General features: G+C 40.2%; 1 protein-coding gene across 4 annotated transcripts in view; it reads left to right on the top strand.

Annotated features, from left to right (window-relative positions):
- The window catches only part of NEK6 (NIMA related kinase 6), a 73042-nt gene that overhangs the window by 6382 nt on the left and 45988 nt on the right, over window positions 1-20672 (top strand). For all 4 annotated transcript variants that reach the window (XM_019541016.1, XM_019541017.1, XM_019541018.1 and 1 more), the window contains exon 2: window positions 9661-9786. In XM_019541016.1, coding sequence (XP_019396561.1) covers window positions 9691-9786 — 96 coding nt within the window. In that variant the 5' untranslated portion in view covers window positions 9661-9690. The remainder of the gene's footprint in view (window positions 1-9660; window positions 9787-20672) is intronic.

Here is a 20672-nt window from a genome sequence, read left to right on the forward strand (position 1 = left end):
ACACATGCTAATACCTGATTAAGCTGGGCACAGCTGTTGCCAAGGCTGGTTTAGAGAGGAGCTGCACCCTAGGCATTAGGGTGTATATGAATATAAGCAGGGGATGCTGATGAGGTTCTGTTCCTTAATGGGTATTGTGTAACTAATGATCTTGGGCTTCAGTACCAAGTGCCCTGGGCTGTCCAGCCCTGTGAAGTGCACCTGTCAGATACGTGCAGGGACCAGAGAAGCTTTTTCTTTTTATTTCATGGACTATTGGAGTCGAGAGGAGGGGCTAGAGCAGATTTGTTTTTAAAGACCTTGGGAGACATTCCCAGGAGAATGTGGGCTTGTGAATGCAGGGCATCCTCAAGTCAGTGGTGTATTTAAGAGATGAGAGGCGGGCATAGGGGATCTTGATTGCTGGGTTGCTGTGGCTTGCGTGTTGTAGAGGGACTGACTGAAGTCCTGTCCCTAATGCTGAGTCTTCAGTATGGTTGCACGGAGTGCAATCCTTAGATCTGAGGACCCTTTGCTCCTGGAACTTCAGGGTTACATGCAATGATTAGTCTTTGCTCTTTTTTTTTTTTGGTTCATTTTTAACTGTTATAGACTTCACTTTTCCTACACATGTGTTTAGTAAGGCAGCAGCTGAAGTAGTCAGTAGATCCCCATCTACATCAAAGCCTTTTTTAGGATGTGCTTGTGTATTGTGTTTTTGTAAAACTCTGTGTTGTATGTGATTTGTGCCCTGGCATATAAATGAATATACTGTAGTAGTAAGGACTGTACTTTAGACGGGTGATAGTGGGTGGCAGGATGTTTAGAAACAGTTGTTTGCATAATTGCTTGCTGGGGAAATTTCCTTCTTGGGTGAGTGTTTTGCATACTCACTGGCATACGTTTTCCTTTTGTGTCATGCCACTCTGTCAGATACAGGAGCAAATATTAGGTGAACCAACACGCTGTAAGTGATGAAAGAGTTAAAGGGTCCACCTCAGTAGAAGCTGCTTGGTCTCCACTGCATGGGTACAATTTCATTTTACCTTCTAGATTGGATAGCTGTATTTAGACTGTATTTGTAGACTGTGTGTGGTTGAGATATTTAGCTAACAGAAATTAGCTGGAAGATTGGTTACCTGACCTTGCAAAATGTTGATTTTTCAAATGTGATTCAGGGCATCCTTTATTTCCTTGCCTTGTTTTCAAAAACTTTTTTCTTATTGGTTCAGGTACAGGCAAATGGCCCTGTACTATTTAGGTAGGCAGCATACTCATGCAACAGTTGACAGTTCTTGTGTGGTTCTCTGCACTCCTGCTACCTGCCTATCTTACAAAGCTGGTACAAAAATGGAGGCAAAATGTGCTATCTCTTTCTTTATACTGTGCAGCTATCTGCTCGGATTTTAATAACTGAAACCTGTCACTAGCTTGTTCTGTTTTCATATGAGTTATCATTGATTTAAAATGAGATAATGTTGTATCTTTCTTCTGTAGATTTGGTAGCTATGGGAAGAAATGAGTCTAAATCACCAGCCTCTGTCTATTCTTGTGAGCTATAGATAGATGGAAACTGGCAATTATGAGTAGGCAGAATTGGTGTTTGAACAGTGCAGCCAGCTTTACTTCTGTATATGTGTGGAGAAGAGCATAAATGTAACATGGTATACCTCTCTGGCTCATGCCACTACTGGATCCCTTGGTGTCTTACACTCATCAGTGAATGAGACCTTTAGGCTTCATTGCTGTTTGCAACTGGCCAGAGTTGGTAAAGAAAAACTTGGCTCCTTTTACCAATCCCAGGAGCATTTGCTATTGCTTGGATTGATGCATTGCCAAAATCATTACAAAAATGTTAGAATTGACTCCAGATACTAAAACAGCCGTCAGAAATTCTTCGTGGTCTTCACCCAGAATTGTCGGAAAATACCACCCTTTAAAAGCAGTGACAAATGCTTTTCCTCCCTACAGTGCATTTCCTAGAAGCTCAGAAGATTACCATACTTTCTACACTTGTCCTACTTTCCAGGAAAGAAACTCTAGCTACAACAATTTATACCTCCAAAGTGACAAAGAACATGTGTCCAAACAGCAATTTTTTTTTTTTTTAGTAGTTGTCCAGAGGCAAAAACATTTCCTTATTTTAATCAATTTTGAAATTGCTTGAGAGCCTGATTTTAACAGCTGACAGGGATTTCATTTAAAAGATCCCATGAATAACATGAATTCTTTTGGAGAATGCCGCTTCCTCTACTTATATTAATTTCTGTGGGATAAGACCTCCTGGGTCCTGCGCCATTAAAAATGCTGAAGTTAAATATTTAAAATGCATGTAAAAGGGATTCAGGCTGGTAGTGTTTTCATTACTCCTCTCGAAGGTGACTGAGACTGTCCCAGAGTGCTATGCTTGCCCCTCTGCAATTTAAAAATGTATGTACACTTTGCATGTTTCCCGCAGATGCGGGGCCAATCCCAGAACAGTCTGTTCAACCCTGAGCCTCCTAAGTATTTCCAGTCACTTTAGAAATGAAAATGCAGAGCTAGGATGGAGCAGAGTGGAAACCTGCCAGCGTGCTAGGGAGAGCTCCTTCCAGGACCTCTTGACTTGTTTCCTACTGTTGTCTTTGGCTGTTAAACATGAAAGAATTCTTCAACGATTCTTCTAGAGCCGTGTCTTATTGCAAGTGGGGAAAAAGAAGGGAGCTGGAATAGGGGGCCTGATTAACCTGTTTTGAATTCTGTTCCCTTTATTGATGTCCCTTACCCTTGCCTGGTTTTATGTTTCACTATATTGAGTAGTTCTTGCTTAACTTTGGCTTGACTAGATTTTTTTTCCATCTGACTTCTTTAATAGTGGGTTGTACTGGGGCTTAGTATTAAGCTTCCTAGAAAGCATATGTAATATGAGTTCACTGGTTCAGTTACCAGTTGCATCTCAAATTGCACCGTCTATGTGCATTAGTTTTTTGGGGGTTTTTTTTGCGGTTTGTCTGTCTTGCAGAAGTCAAGGGCAAGATAGGCCATAAAAACAAAATTCTCCTCTTAAGTTTGGACCTTGGGTCCCACAGGTCGGGACTGAAGCGCATAGTTGGAATTTGCGAGCCTTGGGGACTCTCTGCTTGCTTTTGTGGGGGCCTAGATAAGTGGGGAAGTTTTAATCTTCATAATGAATAATTCGGCATACGTTTCTTTTGTGGCTCAGTTTGAAACTGCTGAAGTGCTTTGAATGCAGGAGGCAGAGCAGAAACCGTATAGTGGGCTATTTATCTCTGCAAGGATTAATTTTAAAAACATTCATTGTGGCAGAAGGAACACATTTACTATGGAAATGTGAAAACTTTAATGTGCATTTCACATTTTGTATGTCAACAACTTAAGCATTCCTTTTTAAGACGGTTCCATTAAATGCATAGTAGAAGATGAAGTACATATTCCATAAAATCAACATAATTATTCCTTGATATTGAGTTTCACCATATTTGAGTGCTGTTCATCTAGTGCTCCATCTCTTCTGCATCATGAAAAGAGTGCAAGTCTGACAGAAGTTCCTTATTGTTAAATGTTCACTAGCAATATCGGTTTGTTAAAGTTTTACATAAAAAGACGGTGTTAAAATCTTGCACTGTCTTAATTGGCAGTGATGTCTTCTCAGCTTTGTGACTTGGGTGTTGTAGGGCAGTTGAGCTTGGTTGGTAAGTTCTGCTGTGCCATCGCAGCCTTTTGCTGGTGAGCACACACAGGATGCTGCTTGCAGAAAGTACAAGTCTCTGGATAGAGCCCTTCCATCTTTTCCTCTGCAGTTAAAAGGAGGCATAAGTGGTCCACGGACTTGTGCGACTCCAGCACACTCCAAAGCCAAGAGGCCCATTGTTTTGAATACAGAGAAATCTTATACTGAAGTGTATAGGGTTTCATAGTAATCATCTGCTGGGCCTCGATGGGATAATCTACCCCACATTTTCCATGGGGGAACAGTCTCAAATGTTTAAGACCTGTGGCAAAATTGTCACCACTAGGCTGGAATGACTTGGGTATCTAATATAGGCATGAAAGGCTGAATTGCTGATCGTGATAACTGTCTTCAGGATCATAAACTCAGTGCCACTTCAGGATCAGGCAAAGAAACTGCAGCTCAAAATGAGATTCCCCCCCCCCCCCCCCCGAGATGCATAAGTGTCTAGAGGAGGGAATGGGAATTTGGGAGGTTATAAGCAATGATACAGTAAACTGGGCATTTCCAGGGTCTTCTACTGCATTGCAGACACATTTTTAAAGTGCAGCCAGAACAGTGGTTTCTGTTCCTCTCTTGTTTGTAGTGAATGAATAATAAAACTTGGAAAATACACAGCAGTGCTGGTAGGTAAGATGCTGTGTATACAAGCCACAGATCCGTGCTCACATACAGTGCCTTTCTGTTAGCAGCCATCCAAAAGCCTCTACGGGAGCTCTCTGCGGATAGCCCTGCCAGTCTACCTATAATGTGAGCGTTTGCCAGTCGGAGCCCAGAATAGCAGAGCTGCTGGTTTTGAGCAGGACACGCTGTCCCTTAGGTGTCAGCGGGGATCAGAGCTGGTGTCATGTGAGCTGAGCCATATCTCTTTTCAAAGCTGATATTTTGCTCTTACGCCGTCCTTTGCTTTCGGTGACAGTACTTAAAACAAACAGTAGCCAAACCCAAATACTCTGCCTAATAAACTCTTCGACATGCTTGCGGCAGCTATGCTATTCTGAGCTGTTAATTGCTTTCCCCTCGTCTAATATCTCATGGTAAGCAAGCAAGCATACCTTCTGCTTCCTATGGCACCAGAGAGTTACTGTTCTCCTAGGAGCGTCCTGGCTTCATGTGTGCTCTGCTGAATGGCTGGGCTCCTTGAATTCAGAAATAGCTTGATTTCTGTTTTGAGTTTTACTCCTTCTTGAAGGCAGGCAGCAGTAAATGTGATGCAGGATTGGTGTTAGACTATGGATATTTTACCTGGCAACAGGAACCTGCCATTTTTGCTCCCGGCACTACCTCCAGGTTGTAAGTCCTTCCAGTTTTTTTCTTTGATAAGAAGCAAATAGGGGAGCTTGCTGATGTGTTCCCTTGTTGCTTGTCTGTGCAGACGAGTTTTCTTATGTATGTTCTGTTTTGTATTGTTAAAGTAAATAACACTTTAATACTGGGTGACATTAAACTAATTGGGATTTATAGAGAAAGCTAATAAGTAAGAAGGTTCTGACAGCAATGTGTACGGTACAAATTACTTGGGGACTGTGATTCTTTATCTTGAGTAGTTATCAAAGGAATGCTTTTCTTTCTTCCTTTTCCATTACCCATTCCATGTAAGTAGTAAACCTGTAGATTAAAAACAAAAATGAATCAATGTTACAGTCCTTAGCACTTCTGATTCTTTTAATTACGCTCATTTTGGACCATGAAAATAAATGGAGGTTTACAGCAAATGCTTTTTAAAAGTTTTCTATATTTAGATTGGTCTAAAATACGATTAGCCTTTTGTTTTCAGCAAGTACAAGTGATCCCGTGCAGTTCTTTGGCACTAGAAATGTTTGCTCCAAGTTTTAGAGTCTGTCTGAACCAAATGACTGTCCAGGTGTGTGAGTGCATAGGTGCCCCTTGCTTTTAGAGCTTCCCTGGCTGGTAGGTCAACAAATTAGCAGCCTTGACGCAAGCCTCATAGAAAGCCAGCCTTCATAATTAAATGACCAGCACCAAATAAATGTGTAGTTTGATGCTAGATCTTGGAGTGGAGCTATTGCTTGTGCTGTCATGTGCAAAATCAAAATATTATGCATGTATTATCTGAAAGTACTGAATGGAGTTAGCATACTTTGAGGAGGTAGGAGGAATAATCTAAAAAAAAAAAAGACGCCATTCACGTGATAAACATAGTGCCAGTTTTGGACCTAGCTATTGGAAATTTAAAGTGTTTCTTTAATAACATATTTCTGAGTGGAGGTTTTTAAAATGTCACTGCACATCTCTGCGTTATGGTAGGTTGTGTTAGCTCCAGCTGGGGAAGATCTGTCTGCTCTCTGAGCTGTGCAGCTATCACCACTGCTAGGACCAAGCACTTCATGCAAAAATATCTTTGGCATGCCATGCACTGCAGGTGACCCTCTTTTTCTCTTCCACCCCACAATCTTAGTTCAAACTAATAAAAGGTCAGTATCCAAGTCCCATGGGTAGAGTCACTATTGACGCAGTCCCTAATCAAAGCCAATATTGGCCAAAATTGCTGGAAGATAAGTTTCTGAAAATGTTTGTGCTGGGCACTAGCTCTTATCTGGTCATGGTTCTCTTGGAGCAGTCATCAGACCAGCAACCAAGATGGGATCCAGTACTGGCACTGTTCAGAAAATGCATGTGAACAGTGACTAAATAGACAAGTTCCTGTATTGGCCCCAGATTCTTTGTTCAGAACCTCCTTGCATTTCCTGAGGGACTAAGGATTTGCTGCATAAACTAGGAATGTATTTCTGAAGCACATGCTTGCCTTTTGGGCTAAAGTAGGGCCCACTCTTGCCTCCTGAGCAGTACTTGAGTCCATGGATAATCCTACTGACTATTCGGGGAACCTCTTCCTTGCAAGAGAGGAGAGCAGAATCTGGCCTCCCCAGTCATTCTCTTAGACTTCTTGATTTCTAAATGGGATGGTCTGTATTCACATGGTCTGGATACATTTTGTTCCTTCTCCTAAAGGAAACAAACAAACAAAAAAGGTGAGGTTTTTAGCACATGCTTGTTCTTGCAGTAAAACAGAGCAACTTGTCTTGCCTGGAACTTCAATGACTAAGACTGAAGAAGTTGTTGAGTTCCTGTCCTGCCATACATGTCGCTGTGCAGAAACCCCAGACCTCAACTGGTGTGTTTCTGGGCAGGGAGTTGGAGCAGGAGTGAGACATCCAGCTCATTTCACACTGGACCTGGTCGTGCTTTCAGCTGTGCCCTACCAGTGTGTGTAAGGAAGAAGGAGGTTTGTGGGACCCAGCAAAGGGCAGCAGACTGCTCCAAGTTGTACAGCCCTCCTGTGCATTTCACTTCTCTAAGCAAGGTTTCCTTGATCAAATGCTTTTTTTTGGTGATTTCATTGACTGGATTCCTCACAGTCTACTTGTAAATGAGGTTTGCTTGTGACATTCATTCATGTGGTGGGTCTTTTTTTTCCATCTTCCACAAACTTTTACTTGGTTTTATTTTGATCTGTATATATAAAAGCAATGTAGTCATACCATGAAACCATTTACTAATCCCCCGCCCTTCACGGCAGATGCAAGTAAACCCAGACGTGACTGTCTTGAGGCTTTGTCATCTCGGGGCTGTGTTTGATGCTCTGGATTTCACTGCTGGTTTGTGGAAACCGCATTACTGGCATCTTAAAGGCCAGTTAGATTTCCTTTTTGCATTTTTGACTCAATGTCACAGTTGCGATGGTGAAACATTTTCAGTGCTAAAAAATGGAACAGAAGAGACCTGTGTGGGTTGAAGGGAAATTTTAGATTGAAAATGGAGGATTTGGTCCCAACAGAATAAATAAAATGCGAGTGGTGTCAGGAAATCTGATGTTAAATTATCAGAAATTGTACTTTTTGGCATTTGTCACGCACTGTCTTCCTCCCTGTCACCATGTTGTTTTTTTTTTGTTTTTGTTTTTTAATTCTGTACTTTTTATAGAACACATTGGTTTAGTAATTGCAGTTGGAGAAAAGATGCACAATTATTCTCTGTTTGTTCCTTGGTCAGTACTTTGATCTAGTTTTATTCTAATGAGTCCTCTAGCTGTTTGCCTTTTCTCCAAACGCATCAAATTGTATGAAAGACCTTTTTGTTTTGGGTGGTTAATTCTTAACTTGGGGTTAGCATAAGCTATACAGTAATGGTAGCTGTGGCATTTTGAGTTGCTAACAGGATAATCATGAAAATCCCTCAGTTGAAACGTGTCCAGGTATTTGGATTGTCCCAAATGTTCAAAATACTGGGATGCAGAGTGCCAATCCGTAACTCTGTGCGTAACAGTCAGTGACCTTTTTACTGTTTCAAATGGCTTACAAAATGCAGGGTTGGTTTACAAGACGTGATCTTCTGACTTGGCATGGTTTGGCTTTCAAGAGAATTTTGGATTTAATTCTCATTTCCGCAAATGAATTGGACAAGTCACTTGCATCCTTCGGTTTATTATGTAGGGATCATAATTGCCTCATACTTCTCATATACTGCAAGTGCAAAATATCACTAAATTTCAGTGCTGCTATGTATCAGCCTGCCAAACCCAAATTTTTAGCTTTCGCAGCACAGCTGAGTATGTAACAAAACAGATGAATAAGGGTTATTCTGAGTTTAACAAGTGCATTAGAGTCCTTTTGAAGACGAGTAGTATTGGAAGTTTCAATCATAGTTTGTGCTCAGATTATTTATTGCTCTCTCTGGAAGAATCCAAGGAAAATTGGATTCAAGTTTCATGTATGAAGTACTGTGGAAAATTAGAAGATGCAGATCCCAAACTAGAATTTAATGAAAGTGAATGCCATCTAAAATAACAGTAAGTTGCTGTCAGCTTCCATTGTGCTTTATTACACTGCTCCTGTTTTCATTGTTCCGCTGCTTGAAACGAGGGTAGACGCTTCTAAAAACTCTTTCAGACCTGTGTGTGTTTCTTCTTCCTCTATTGCGTATTCCTTCCCCAGACTTTGTTTGTCTAGTTGCTGACGAATGCCAAGGGTGATCTAGGCTCTATCAGGTTGCATCGCTAGGAAAGCTATTCCTAGCGTCTCGCACAGCTTCCCTTTGCTGGGCCCAAAGGATAAAAGTAGGCTGTTGGGCTCCTTTTGAACTAGAGAAGGTTTTGCTCCCTTATCAAACATGGCATGAGCTTAAGTATGTGGCCTGCATTTTCTAGTAAAGTGGTTTTGCAGCTTTATGCATAATCACAAGGGGGCATGGTTAGTTGGGCCAGAGCTGTGTTCCAGTGCCATTTCATTAACCCAGGTCTCTGAATTCAGAAACCAAAGGATGATCCAAGACAACAGCTTGATGTTCTGTCTGCTAACTTAGGGGAATCCCTGATGCTTCAGAGGAAGACTGGAAATGTGACTTGCTTGGGAATTGTTGAATTACTGGATAGTGGTAAAGGTTTTTTAAATGACTGGTAAATGTGCTAACTTTCCCAGATTGTTTGCATCTTACATTAGGAACTTAGGGCATTGAAAGTAATGATAACAATTGCTCCAAAATTAATTTGAGATTTCAACTGGTGCAGCACTGGTTTACATGAGTAACATACAGGTGATATAAAACAATAACATCCATGCAGTTCTGCTTTGTATTCATACTTGTGTCAAAGCTCCTGTTTACCTACCTTACCTTACCTTACCTTACCTACCACTATGGAGAGTCAGAATGTGCTTGGCCGGTTGCTGTCTTTGTACTTAAGCTGGAAGGATTTTGGGGTTTCTGTGGAAGTTAAGCATAGTGAAAGAGGAAGGATTCTTACTTCAGGCATTTCCTAGATAGATGCAACCACTGGAGCGGAGGGAGGAAAAGATCAGCATCTCTTCTTCCTCTGTTTATGTCCAAACTTGTACATGCATTTCTCCAGACACGCAGACTTCTTGCTTTCAATGCGTTGGATTGGCAGCAATGATGTGACTGTCTTTTTTTTTTTCTTTTCTTTTTAATTTCAGCACACTTCTTAGGGCAGAGTTTGGCATGTTATGATGGAAGGACAACATAACCATCCACATCATCTAGGGGACCAGAACAACCCTCTTTGCAAACTGCCAGGACAGGAGTATCAGCATGATCCTCAAGTAAGCACACTTTGTCCTTTAAATCCTAAGAACATAAATCACATTTTTTCCAAAAGATGCCATGGTCCTTTGTGGTTTTTCTGGTAAGAAGTAATATCACAACAGACATGGGGCATATCAGGACTTAGGCAGAGACAGCCTGAGAATGTTGCCTCAAATCCTTTGTTTCCCATCTTCCTAGGATCATTAACATTTTCCATCATTGTTGCACTTAAAGCATGTGATTTGAAGTCAGATATAAAAAGCTCGTGCCATGCTGTCTGCTGCTGCAGTTCTTCAGACAGAGGCCAAAGAAATCATTTGAATTTAAATGAATAAATATATTTTTTTATCTGTTTGCATATTTTAATAGTGAATATTCAAGTGATAATTACCAAATAGAAGAAACGGTTTGGTCTAGATGAAATGTTATGCCGTGCTTCCAAGTCTTCAGAGCTTCTGGGATCTTGCTTCCTCAATTGTTTTTTGTGTGCACAAACACGTTTCTTTGTAGTGGTGCTTTCTTGTACATGGCATTCCACAAAAATAGAGAAGAGATATTGTTGGGTCTTTATGCTTAAAATAGCTTCAGATTTTCAATGTAGTCAAGAAATTATTCTGATTTTGTTGTGTCTTCTGGCTGCCTCCCCCTTCCGCAGTTGTTTCAAGTGGTCAGCATTATCAGAACAGCTAAGCTTTACCTGTGCACCATGTGAGTAGTAACCAAAAAAACTGCAATGGGAAAAAAAAATACATGAGAGGACTGGTGGAAGTGTGACTGGATTCCAGACTGTAGAAGGAAGTGTGGGTGTCAGTTTGTCATTTTAAATACTGGATCCAGCAATATTTGAGGTTTCTTGAGCAGGGATAATTCACTGAAAAGCTGCAGCAAAACACAGTATAAGATTTCCAAAAGCAAAGTTGCCTGCATATACAGTACAGTGATGAGTGTATCTTGTGCTGTACTGCCTTGAAAATACATAGGATGGAGCACAGCCCCCTCCATCCCCCTAATGTAGCAATTTGTCATATTAAGTCATTTAATAATAATTGAATCCCCTTGATTAATCTTCTAGAATTAGCCAGTTGCATTTTGAGCAATTAGGGTTAATTACTGCCTCATTTGGCAGGATGGAGCCCCTGTAATTATTTCATGAACAAGATGAGGAAGTGTTCTTATGCAGCAGATACATTCATGGCATCTTGGAGCACATGTTAGAATTTGTAATGACATAGTTAAGTGTAATTAGTAGCTAATACACTATTTACTGCTGTTACCCTGATGCTGATCAGCCTCATTTGGCTGTATGGTCACTGTTCAGTGATGATTTTCCCCCAACCCTATTAGTACCTAAGTTATGTTAATAGGGGTCTCTGAGTGTGTTAGCTTTTCTGAAGATGATCCAGGTTAGGGATGTGGGTTGGAAAAAAAGATCTTTCATTTTTTTGCTATTGCTTTTAAAGCACTAATGCTGAGTAAGCCAATATATATATCATTGTGGGAAAGCTGAAATGTCTCCTTTCTGCAGACTCCCAGTTTGAGGACTAATGCAGGATCATCTTGGCGCTGAAAATTACTGTATCAGCTTCTTGGCATATCTTCATGAATATGCATGGAAGGAGCTCTGATTTTTCTATTTGGTAGAAACAAAATGAGAATAATATCTTTTTTGGTACTTCTTACCTGGAAGGCTCCCAAGTGTCATACTTTCTGGCCAGTGGGAAAGGAACTGTTGTTGCCGCTAGTTATGCTGGCATGTCATGCAGTTTTTACAGGTGATATAGGGGTTTGGGAAGGAAGACGGCTTTAGCCAAGCATTTCCTATGGAAGTGTCACATGTGGGATGTTTTTGTTGAGCAGACAGGGCTTCTAAGGCCTTACCTGCGGGAGAAACTAAATGATTACTCTTTTCATCTGCAGAAGGACCAAAACAGGATTAATTCTTTTCTGTTATTTCCATTTTATTAGATCAGTTGTTTTCTTACAGTCATTTTCACTCACTCTTTTAATTTTTGAAGAAAATAAAAAGGAAGATGCTTTTGGTCCTTCCCAGAAGTGCATCATTTCTATCTGAGAGATAGCAAAGTGGAGGCAACAACTTGCTTATTGCTACATTAAAAAGTAGACTTGGGATCCAGAGGTTGTGATGCCCTGCCTTCCTCTGCTGCAGTGGTCTCCAAAGGTTTTTGATCGTGCACCCCTATCAGTAAAAAATTTTTGAGCACACACCCCCAATGTATGTTGCAATATGCTGAAAGTGAACAAATGAGTGAGGGCGCCACTGTCAACCCCTCTGCATTGTGGAACTCCCACTCTTCCCTCAGGATACCTCACGTACCATATGTGACATGTGACCATCTGGCATACGAACCGAGTGAGGGTGCCAGTGTCAGTCCGTATATTAAATACTAGTAAAGCTTAATTTTCTTTCTTATTTTTTTTAGATAAAAAATAAATATAAATAGAAGTTCTAATGTTTTCTTCCTGCACCCCAATGAATCGTCTTTTGCTCCCCTGGGGTATGCGCACCCCACTTTGGTCCAGTAGACCAGTGGTCTCCACACTTCAGTAATGAGGCTATGTGGTTTTATCCAATACTGCTTTACAGCTACTGCCACCCTTCAAGTCCCTTAGGCAAGTTGGGGAAAGTGTTCTCTTTTCTTTTAAAGTTCTATAAAGTGCTAGTGCAGACACAGCTTTCGAGTTGCACCCAAGTCGCTTCTGCTTCCCGCCCTATATAGCTCTCATTCTGGAGGATTTTCCTGCTTCATCGAATTTGGGGATACGGCCATGGCACTCTGGTGGCTTGATATTTATTTTGTTATAAGTTGCAGATATAATAAAAGGCATATCATTTTGACTTTAAGAGAGATAAATTGACTACATGTCACAGTTTCTTGCAAACTTGCCCCAGAAGACCTGCAGTGCTAGTTTAGAGCCATCCCTTGCTGCTCATCTGCAGTATTTATATTTAGTGTTTTAGTTAACCTTTTCCTTATGACTCGCTATAGAACTTCATATTTAGAAGTTTTCTAATTAGAGTAAGTGAATATATAAATATAGAGAGGACCCAATAAAATCTTGGCCAGGCTTCTGGCTCGTTATCAGCCCAGCACTGTTTTCCTAGTAATATTCCTGATTGTGAGTGGGTGATAATTCACATTTGCAGATTGCTTGCTGTGCATAGCAATAAGTAATAAAGATTATGGAAGGGGTATATAAAATGACATTTTAAAAATGTGGGATTTTTATTTTAATTAAAAAAAATTAGTTTTACAAGCGTTATGACACATTTCAACATCTTCTCTTTGCCACTTACTACAATTCTCAGGTGCTAGGTCTGCATCTGGTACAGATATTGGGTACTCCATCTTGGATGCAGGTTTGAATTTATTACCAACTATTCTGTTCTACTACAATGGCACCATGTTCCATACTGTGTATTCCAGTCTGGAATAAGTCTGTTCCAGTTACGATTCCCTGGAGCACCCAGCTTGCTTCTCAAGTGAATATTGACATGGGCTGTTAACCAGCGTTGGTGTCTCTCTTTTCTACCATCAACTTTTCATTAGCCAGTATACATGTATTTTGATAGAGATGATAACATTTTGAAACTCAAGCCCACTTGTTCAGCCAGCTTAAATTCTAGCTGGTAGTTCAGAGTGACTGTACAGTTAGGTTTCCAAAGCTATACAGTCCAGATGTTTGAGAACTTGTATGTTCTTAAGGCTCAGGTATTAGTGAAATAATTGCGTGCAATATATGAGCAATATTTCCTGTTTTAGAGCCCATTGTTTTCCTGTTCTGGTTGCTGGAGGTGGGAATCTTTACATTTTCCCATTTATCTTCCTACTGTATTTTGACAAATCCATGTCAGAAGCAACATTTCCATCTCAAAACACACAGACCATTTTTCAGGAAGATTTTTACTCTTAGGATATGGATGTACCATTTGACAGGTCATAAGGAGATTTGAATAATTGATGTTGATATTAAATCAGTCCTTTGAATACATATACATTACACTGTATGTGTTAAAGCTTCCCTATGTACTATCACAGATGTCTTTTAAAGGTGAAATTAGTTTACGGTAAATGTCATTCAGATGAAGTGTGCACTTTAAAAGCATAGAAACGGTTGCTTTAAAATTAATGATGCATTGCAAATATCAGAAAAAGCTTACATCCAGTGTAAAGATAATTAAAATTCAGGTCAGAAGTCTATGACTTACTTGGACTAAATTTTTTAATGAGATTTCAAAAAATTAATTAGGCCAATGTTTTTGTTTTGCTCTATTTTTAAAAATATTTGTTTCATGCTCCAATGAGGTGGGGAATGATTTTTTTTTTTTTTTTTTTTTTTTTTTTTTTTTTTTTTTTTGGGGGATAACTAAGGCCTGTAATGTATAGCTTTTTCTTTTTAACTGTTGGTTACCCACATTTAGTCATTTTTAGGTCCATCAGAGATGCACAGAACTTTCTGTGACCTGGTGGTCATGAGTGTATACTTACAACTAGCTCTGGCTTCCCTATATTCCAATCAAGCAGGAAAAAACAACTGAATTTATGATTAATTATTTACTGTTTAGACAGTGGGCCGTTAGTAGAGGCATTTCCATTTTCTAGCTCTACCAAAACCTAGTTTTCTCCATGCTTCTGGGTGAAGCTGCCATGCACCCACTTCTACGTGGTGTTAATATTCTGCTGAGATTTTGCTCAATGTCCTAGTCTCTTTCTGGTATCACGGGTCAACAACAGCATTGCCTGTTTCTAGCCACAACCATCTGAGCACTGTTTAGCAGTTGCAAACTATTAGATTTTTAATAATTAGTTAATTTGTTTCAACACCACTAAATTATATCAACTGTCCCAGAGACTGAAAGCCTACAGAAGAAATACTGTCTCCCAGCATGTACCATATTTGAATTCTGTATTAAAACTGGACACAAATTCCCATTTCAGAATTCTTTAAGAGAAAGTTCCTTGTTCCCCTGTTCTTGCTTGCTGGTAGCTGGTTCCCTCCGGAAGAGGTGGAACAGGTTTAATGACTGATGAAAAGTCATTGTCAGAAAACGGAAAGGCATCAACTGAAACTGTAAATGTTAAGAGATGTGCAGGAAAGCAACCTCTTTACCCCTGGAACTGAAATATGCAGTGCTCTGACCTCGTCTCTGCAGTAGCCTTTTGTGGTCACACTGGCTTGATTGGGAATCGGACTCATGTCATGTTGGGAGTATGGCCAAGCAGAAGAATAGCACATTTTGGTAAGAACAGAGGAGTCTCAGATCATGCTTGTGTGCTCTCCTTAGAGAATCATAAACTGGGAAGCTAGCTGCTGAGCACAAGCGTATTGGAAAGGGGGCACTTCTTCAAGATGATGAACAGAAGCCTCCTGAAAGGGCAGAAGGCAATCTAGTCTGTGCGCCTGAGTACCGTTATAACAGATGATGCATCAGGACGTGTTCAAGCCTACTCTGAAGGAGTAAATGTATAGTGAGGAATTGTTTTAACCCTCTGTCTGCCTAGATTGTGTTGTAGGAAATGTCTGCCGACATTCTCTTATGATTAAAGTTTGTCACAGAGCAGCTGATATAATTAGTCATCTTATCACATGCATCTCTGAGGAGTTTCTCTGTTTGGTTTTTTTTTTAGAATGTGAAACCTCATTAATTCTCCTGTTTTGGCAGGAAATCCCATTAACCCCCAGAATTTGGTGCTGAAGGATCTGGCAACCGTCTCTTTTAGAAGCATTTTGAGGAAGGTGGCCCGTCCCCACAACCGGGCTTGTGTCAGCCCTGGATGTGCCAGGGATGCTGTCCAGAATATCTGGTTGGGATGATCTCTATGTGGTGCTTGGAACATGAATAGCAGCTTTATCTGAACAAGGGACATGGGTGACCTAAATTTTTTGTCTAGTTCTTTTACAGATCAGCAGAAAAATGAGACTCTGTTGTGTAGATATGGAGAGAGAAGCCTTTGTCTCGAAAATCAGTTCTTCCCAATCTTACAGCTGGCCTGGGAATAGGAGTCAAATCACTGCATTTTCATACTCTGGGATGAAGTTCAAATCATGGTTATGTACAGAACTTCCCAGTTAATGTATCCCAAATGTGTTTGGGAGATGCTGGTGCTGGGCTCTGCCTCTATACAGACTTTGGTGCCTGGAGAGGTGAAGCTCTCCTGAAATGTAAGTGGGTGGAAAGGTTTCACCGACCTGGCATTTTAGAGCAGTAGAGGTATCGCTCCAGGGGAATGGTTCTAGCTATCCATTTGTGAGACATGATTTGTATGTGTCTGTTCTTTGACAGCTTCCCTGAAAAGTATTATCAAGGATTAAACTGAGAAGGATCTGCAAAAAAAACAGAGTTCCCCTTATTAAAGTGGTGAAATATATTTGCAAAAGGTCAGAACAGGAGCGAAATTTTCCTTGTGAGATGTTTACCAAGCGTTAAGTCTGTTCCTTTGTAACAGAACTCAGAAGAACTACGTGCTGGCATTTAAATGCAAGAACAAAAAGGCATATGACAAATGGCCCATCCTAGACAATAGGCAGTTTTTCGGTAGGGTTTGGTCTGACCCGAGTATGCTCTTTGGTTCATGTTGTAATCTCCCATCCTCTCCTAGGCTTTATCAAAGCTCCATTACTTTAATTAGGTCTGATAGGTTGTGATAGCAAATGCAAATCTAGGTCATTGCATATGTAAATGTGCAGCTGTAGTCCTGGAGGATGCCAGAACATATCAGCTGAGGTGTCCAGTCATCACCCAGTATTAACTCCAGCATGGCAAGCAGACTCTGTATGCCAACTAGGCTAGAAGTGGTTAGGACACCTGCATCTACCTTGTTAGTCTACTAGCATTATTTATTTTTTCAGTTAAGTTGCTAGATATTTCTTGACACATACACAGAATATTAATTTGCATTTTAAACACATATTTATATTTTTAAAATGTATGAAAAACAAACGAATGGGGTCCCTGTTTCCAACACAGATCTTTTGCTTGCATTTGGATGGGCATTACTCCTTTGGCCAGATATTGGGTGCATGATGATTTGAAAGGTTACTAAGATATGCAACGTGTCAGCTGTGTTAAGCTTCCTGCTTAGGTCCATCTAAAATACAAACCATGGGTTTGTGCAAATGTTCCTTTCATGCTGTGTAAGGATCACTTCTGCTATTGATAAGCTTAAGTAATCCTTAACAAATGGCTATATTTTCAACAGCTCGTTGTCTTAGTAGACTGAACCCAAAATAGCAGAGGAGAAGTCATGCTTCTAGGTGTACTCTATCCCATTGTTGCCATAAGCAAAGGCCCCTTTTTTGGACTGAGACGTGTTGAATTATTTTGGTTTGAATGTTTCTTGGAATAGCTTCCTTTTTTAAATGATGACATCTGAACAGGAGAGGGGTGGGGTGGGCAGGCCCTCCCACATGGTTATAATCATCTCTCTTGGTTGTTCTAGTGCTTTGGAAATATAGGAAAAGTTCTTGCATAACCTCCCAGTCCTAATCAGTAAGTCCCTTGGGAGAAGAGGCACCAATTCACTGTCACAGCTAAGGAACATCTTTTGATGAGGTGTGTTTTTTTTTGTTTTTTTTTTAAAGCTAAATAGGCACGTTTTGCATGTTGAAACAGTGAGACACCCTTTTTTTGTCTGAATATTGTAATCCAGAGTTAGCACAGTGATTTGATTGTATAACAAATAGCTGAATTAATTTATCCTTATTGGGAAAGTACTTCTATAAGATCAGAATAGGAGATGATATTTATCCATCAGTTGGTGCAAATATGTCTGACCACATCCTTGTTCCTTCTTCTGAATTCACCAATGCAGAACAGTGCATCTGTCCTGAATTGGGTCAGGACTTGTTGGAGTGGAATGCGAATTGCCAGACTCTACACCAGGCAGTTGTCAAGGGGAACTTTTCTAAAAGTAAATTTTCAAGAGTTGCCAAAGCTGTGAAGTCCGAATGTTGACAAGTATGGTTCCCTGTACGTAACCTCACATTGCTAATATTAATGGGAGGTTTTGGGGGGCTGACGGTGAATAACTGAAACAACACTCCGTGGATGCTAAATCAGCTGTTGCATTAACAGTCTGGCGCATAATTGACAATCCTTAAGCTCCAGTTCTTTTCTCCAAATAGTATCAGTGACAATATGTTGTAGTATGACTGTGCAACGGGAAGGAGAGAGACGGAGAGGAGAAACTTGTCCTGAATCCTTATTGTAATTGAACTAGTGGCACATGATAACTTCTGAACATGACAAAGCTTCAAACCCAGCAAACCTCATGACAGTTGCATCCCTTTTTATAAGTGGGACAAAATGTAGATTATAACCCCTGTACTGGATTGGATTGTGAAGGTGGGGAGAATAGCAGTGCATGTTCCTGTGTGGGCCACTTTTTGGAAAGAGGAAGTAACAAAGTCTGAGGCAATAATAGTTCAAGGGAAATGCACCCTGTAATTAGCTTCCTCTTTTTCCATATGACTGACCTCACTGAATGAAAGGCTAGTTGTAAATTAACCTAATTGTTTGCCTAGGCTGTTGCCCTTGCTGTAGACTTCTGATTGGTTTTTTTCAGCCCAGAGTAATCAAATCCTTTCCAAACATTACAGCAAGACTGTTTATGGGCTCTGGGGCTGGAAATTGTTCTTACCCAGGGCTTTGCTTCTGAAGCGATTTACTCTGGCAAGGGAAGTGTTTTTTGCTCTTTTAGGGCATTTAAGCTGAGGGAGATGATGAAGATGATGATGGCCTCGAGTTAAATTTGCCACTGTCTGCTACTTGCATTATGAAATTTGGAGCAAATCTGATGGCTCTATGCTACTTTTTTTGGTCTCAGCTGGAATTGATAGGCACCTCTACATGCACATTATAGCAATGGTATGTTCTTGACGGAAATCTTCTCAGTTTTAATACTTGCGTAGTCAGCCGGGAACATCTGTGATGGGGGCATTCTGCAGACATGTAGGAACGAAAAAGCTTGTGGCTATGAACAACACAAGGAGTTGAAGGGGACACGGGATGAAAGGACTTTGCACTGTCATTTGTGGTGTAGAGCTGCATTTTGTATATTGGGTCATCTTTAAGTAATAAAACTGAAACTTTCACCTTCCATAAGTGTGCAGGAAACTGGCTTTTCATTGTTTTCTATGTTTTTTGCATTGTGGGTGTTTTGAAAATGGGTCTTGAAGTTGGTTTTAGCTGGCTGCGCATTATAGTCGATATGCTAGTTTGAGAGTTGAGTAAATTAAAAAAAAAAATCTGATGGAGAAGATTTGGAAGTCTGCTGAACATGGCATTTTGTAACAGCTTGTATGACATGTATGTAATCTTGGTTACAATACATCCACCAATTATTTTGGGTTATGGGTCGGAATTAGGCACCCAGCCGTAAACCCAGATGTATTTTTTTTATTTGTAAATGCTAGAATGACATTATTATTATGATGATGTTGTATACCTTAACCTATTTCTGCTGGTTTTTTGCTCATTAAACTAGCAACAATTTTAAGGCCCGGTAAGAGAGAGATTTTGTTTTTGTCACAAATGCAGCATAATTGGAAGTTTCTGGGAGGACGTCTCCTAAATCCTAAAGCCTGTGTTGCCTATGGAGCAGGTTAGGTAACGGCAGCAGCAGCAGAAGCTTCTTTCCTTGAAGTGTATAGTCTCCACAGCCTATTTAGTCCAGGGCACCTCTGCTAGGATTGTCAACTGCAGATTCAATTGTTAATAATGACTTATATTAAAAGAGTGAATTTTTTGAGGGATTAATCTACAAGCTGGTCTAATTACATTTTTATTTTGTGATGAGAACTCTTAAAAGCTTAAAATGGTCTACTTGGCATGCACAGCAACTTTAAGTCATTAATTTTCATAATTTCTTTTTTAAATGTTGGTTAGCACTCCTGTTAATTATAGAAGAGACCAGAATGGCTCGAGGGAGCAGTTCCTGGTCTATAGAGTACATAATGCTTGTTATGCTGCATATACCTGCCTAACTACATATTTACCTGAGACTGCTCTAAAGTGGTAGTCAATCTGTCCCTTGTGAAAATAATGCACAAAGTTGATTTGCGGGTGAGTAGCTGGGGAGACAGCAGTTTGGGCCTAATTAGTTATTTACACAAGAGACCGGGACTTTTCTTTTCTAAGGCACTAAACCAGATGCATTAGTAACATCAATTGCATTAAGACCAATAATTAATATATTTACAGACAAGTGTAAGTCAGCCTAGATCCAGCTCTTGCACCTCAGAAGTAAAACCAAAAGTATTAAGATGTTTACCATTCTACATTTTCGTTATATACATTTTTATAATCATTGCTGTTAACTAGTATCTTCTGTTTTACATTTGGATTTGAGGTTTTCTTTAAAATATTGCAAATTAAAGTGAGGAATGAAAATGTCAGAAATTGTCTGCTTTACGCTGGGGCATAAATTTTGCTGTTGTAATTACTACAAAAGAACTGAAATCTGTACGTATAAAATGAGGAAGTAAAAAAAGCATTTGCGATAAACTTGGAAATCATATGGTTTATACCTGTTGAACAAGGCCTGTTTGTTTCCTGTAGGCTAATTTTTGTGGGTAGCAAAGGAACTTTTCGGTGAGGTCCTGAACTTTTTCCCCGTTTTAGTGCCCTTGCATGGTGCAGCCTGTCATAGACGAGGGAGGTTGCTGTCAGGCGAAGGAATCCAGACTGCTTCCACGAGAGGAGATTTTTGTGGCACACCCATGCCGTCACACTCTTAACTATACAGTATTTTCATCCCTGTGTTATCAGTAACGATAGAAGTTGCAGCATTGTGAGCATGGAGCAAGAGAGTTTGAGAAATCTCAACTCACTGTGTTCCCACTGGGTTTCTCTCATTCACTGACTGTTTTATTTCTTTTGAAT

The sequence above is a fragment of the Crocodylus porosus genome, unplaced genomic scaffold (assembly GCF_001723895.1).
Source record: "Crocodylus porosus isolate Cpor-Errol unplaced genomic scaffold, CroPor_comp1, whole genome shotgun sequence".
Lineage (NCBI taxonomy): Eukaryota > Metazoa > Chordata > Crocodylia > Crocodylidae > Crocodylus > Crocodylus porosus.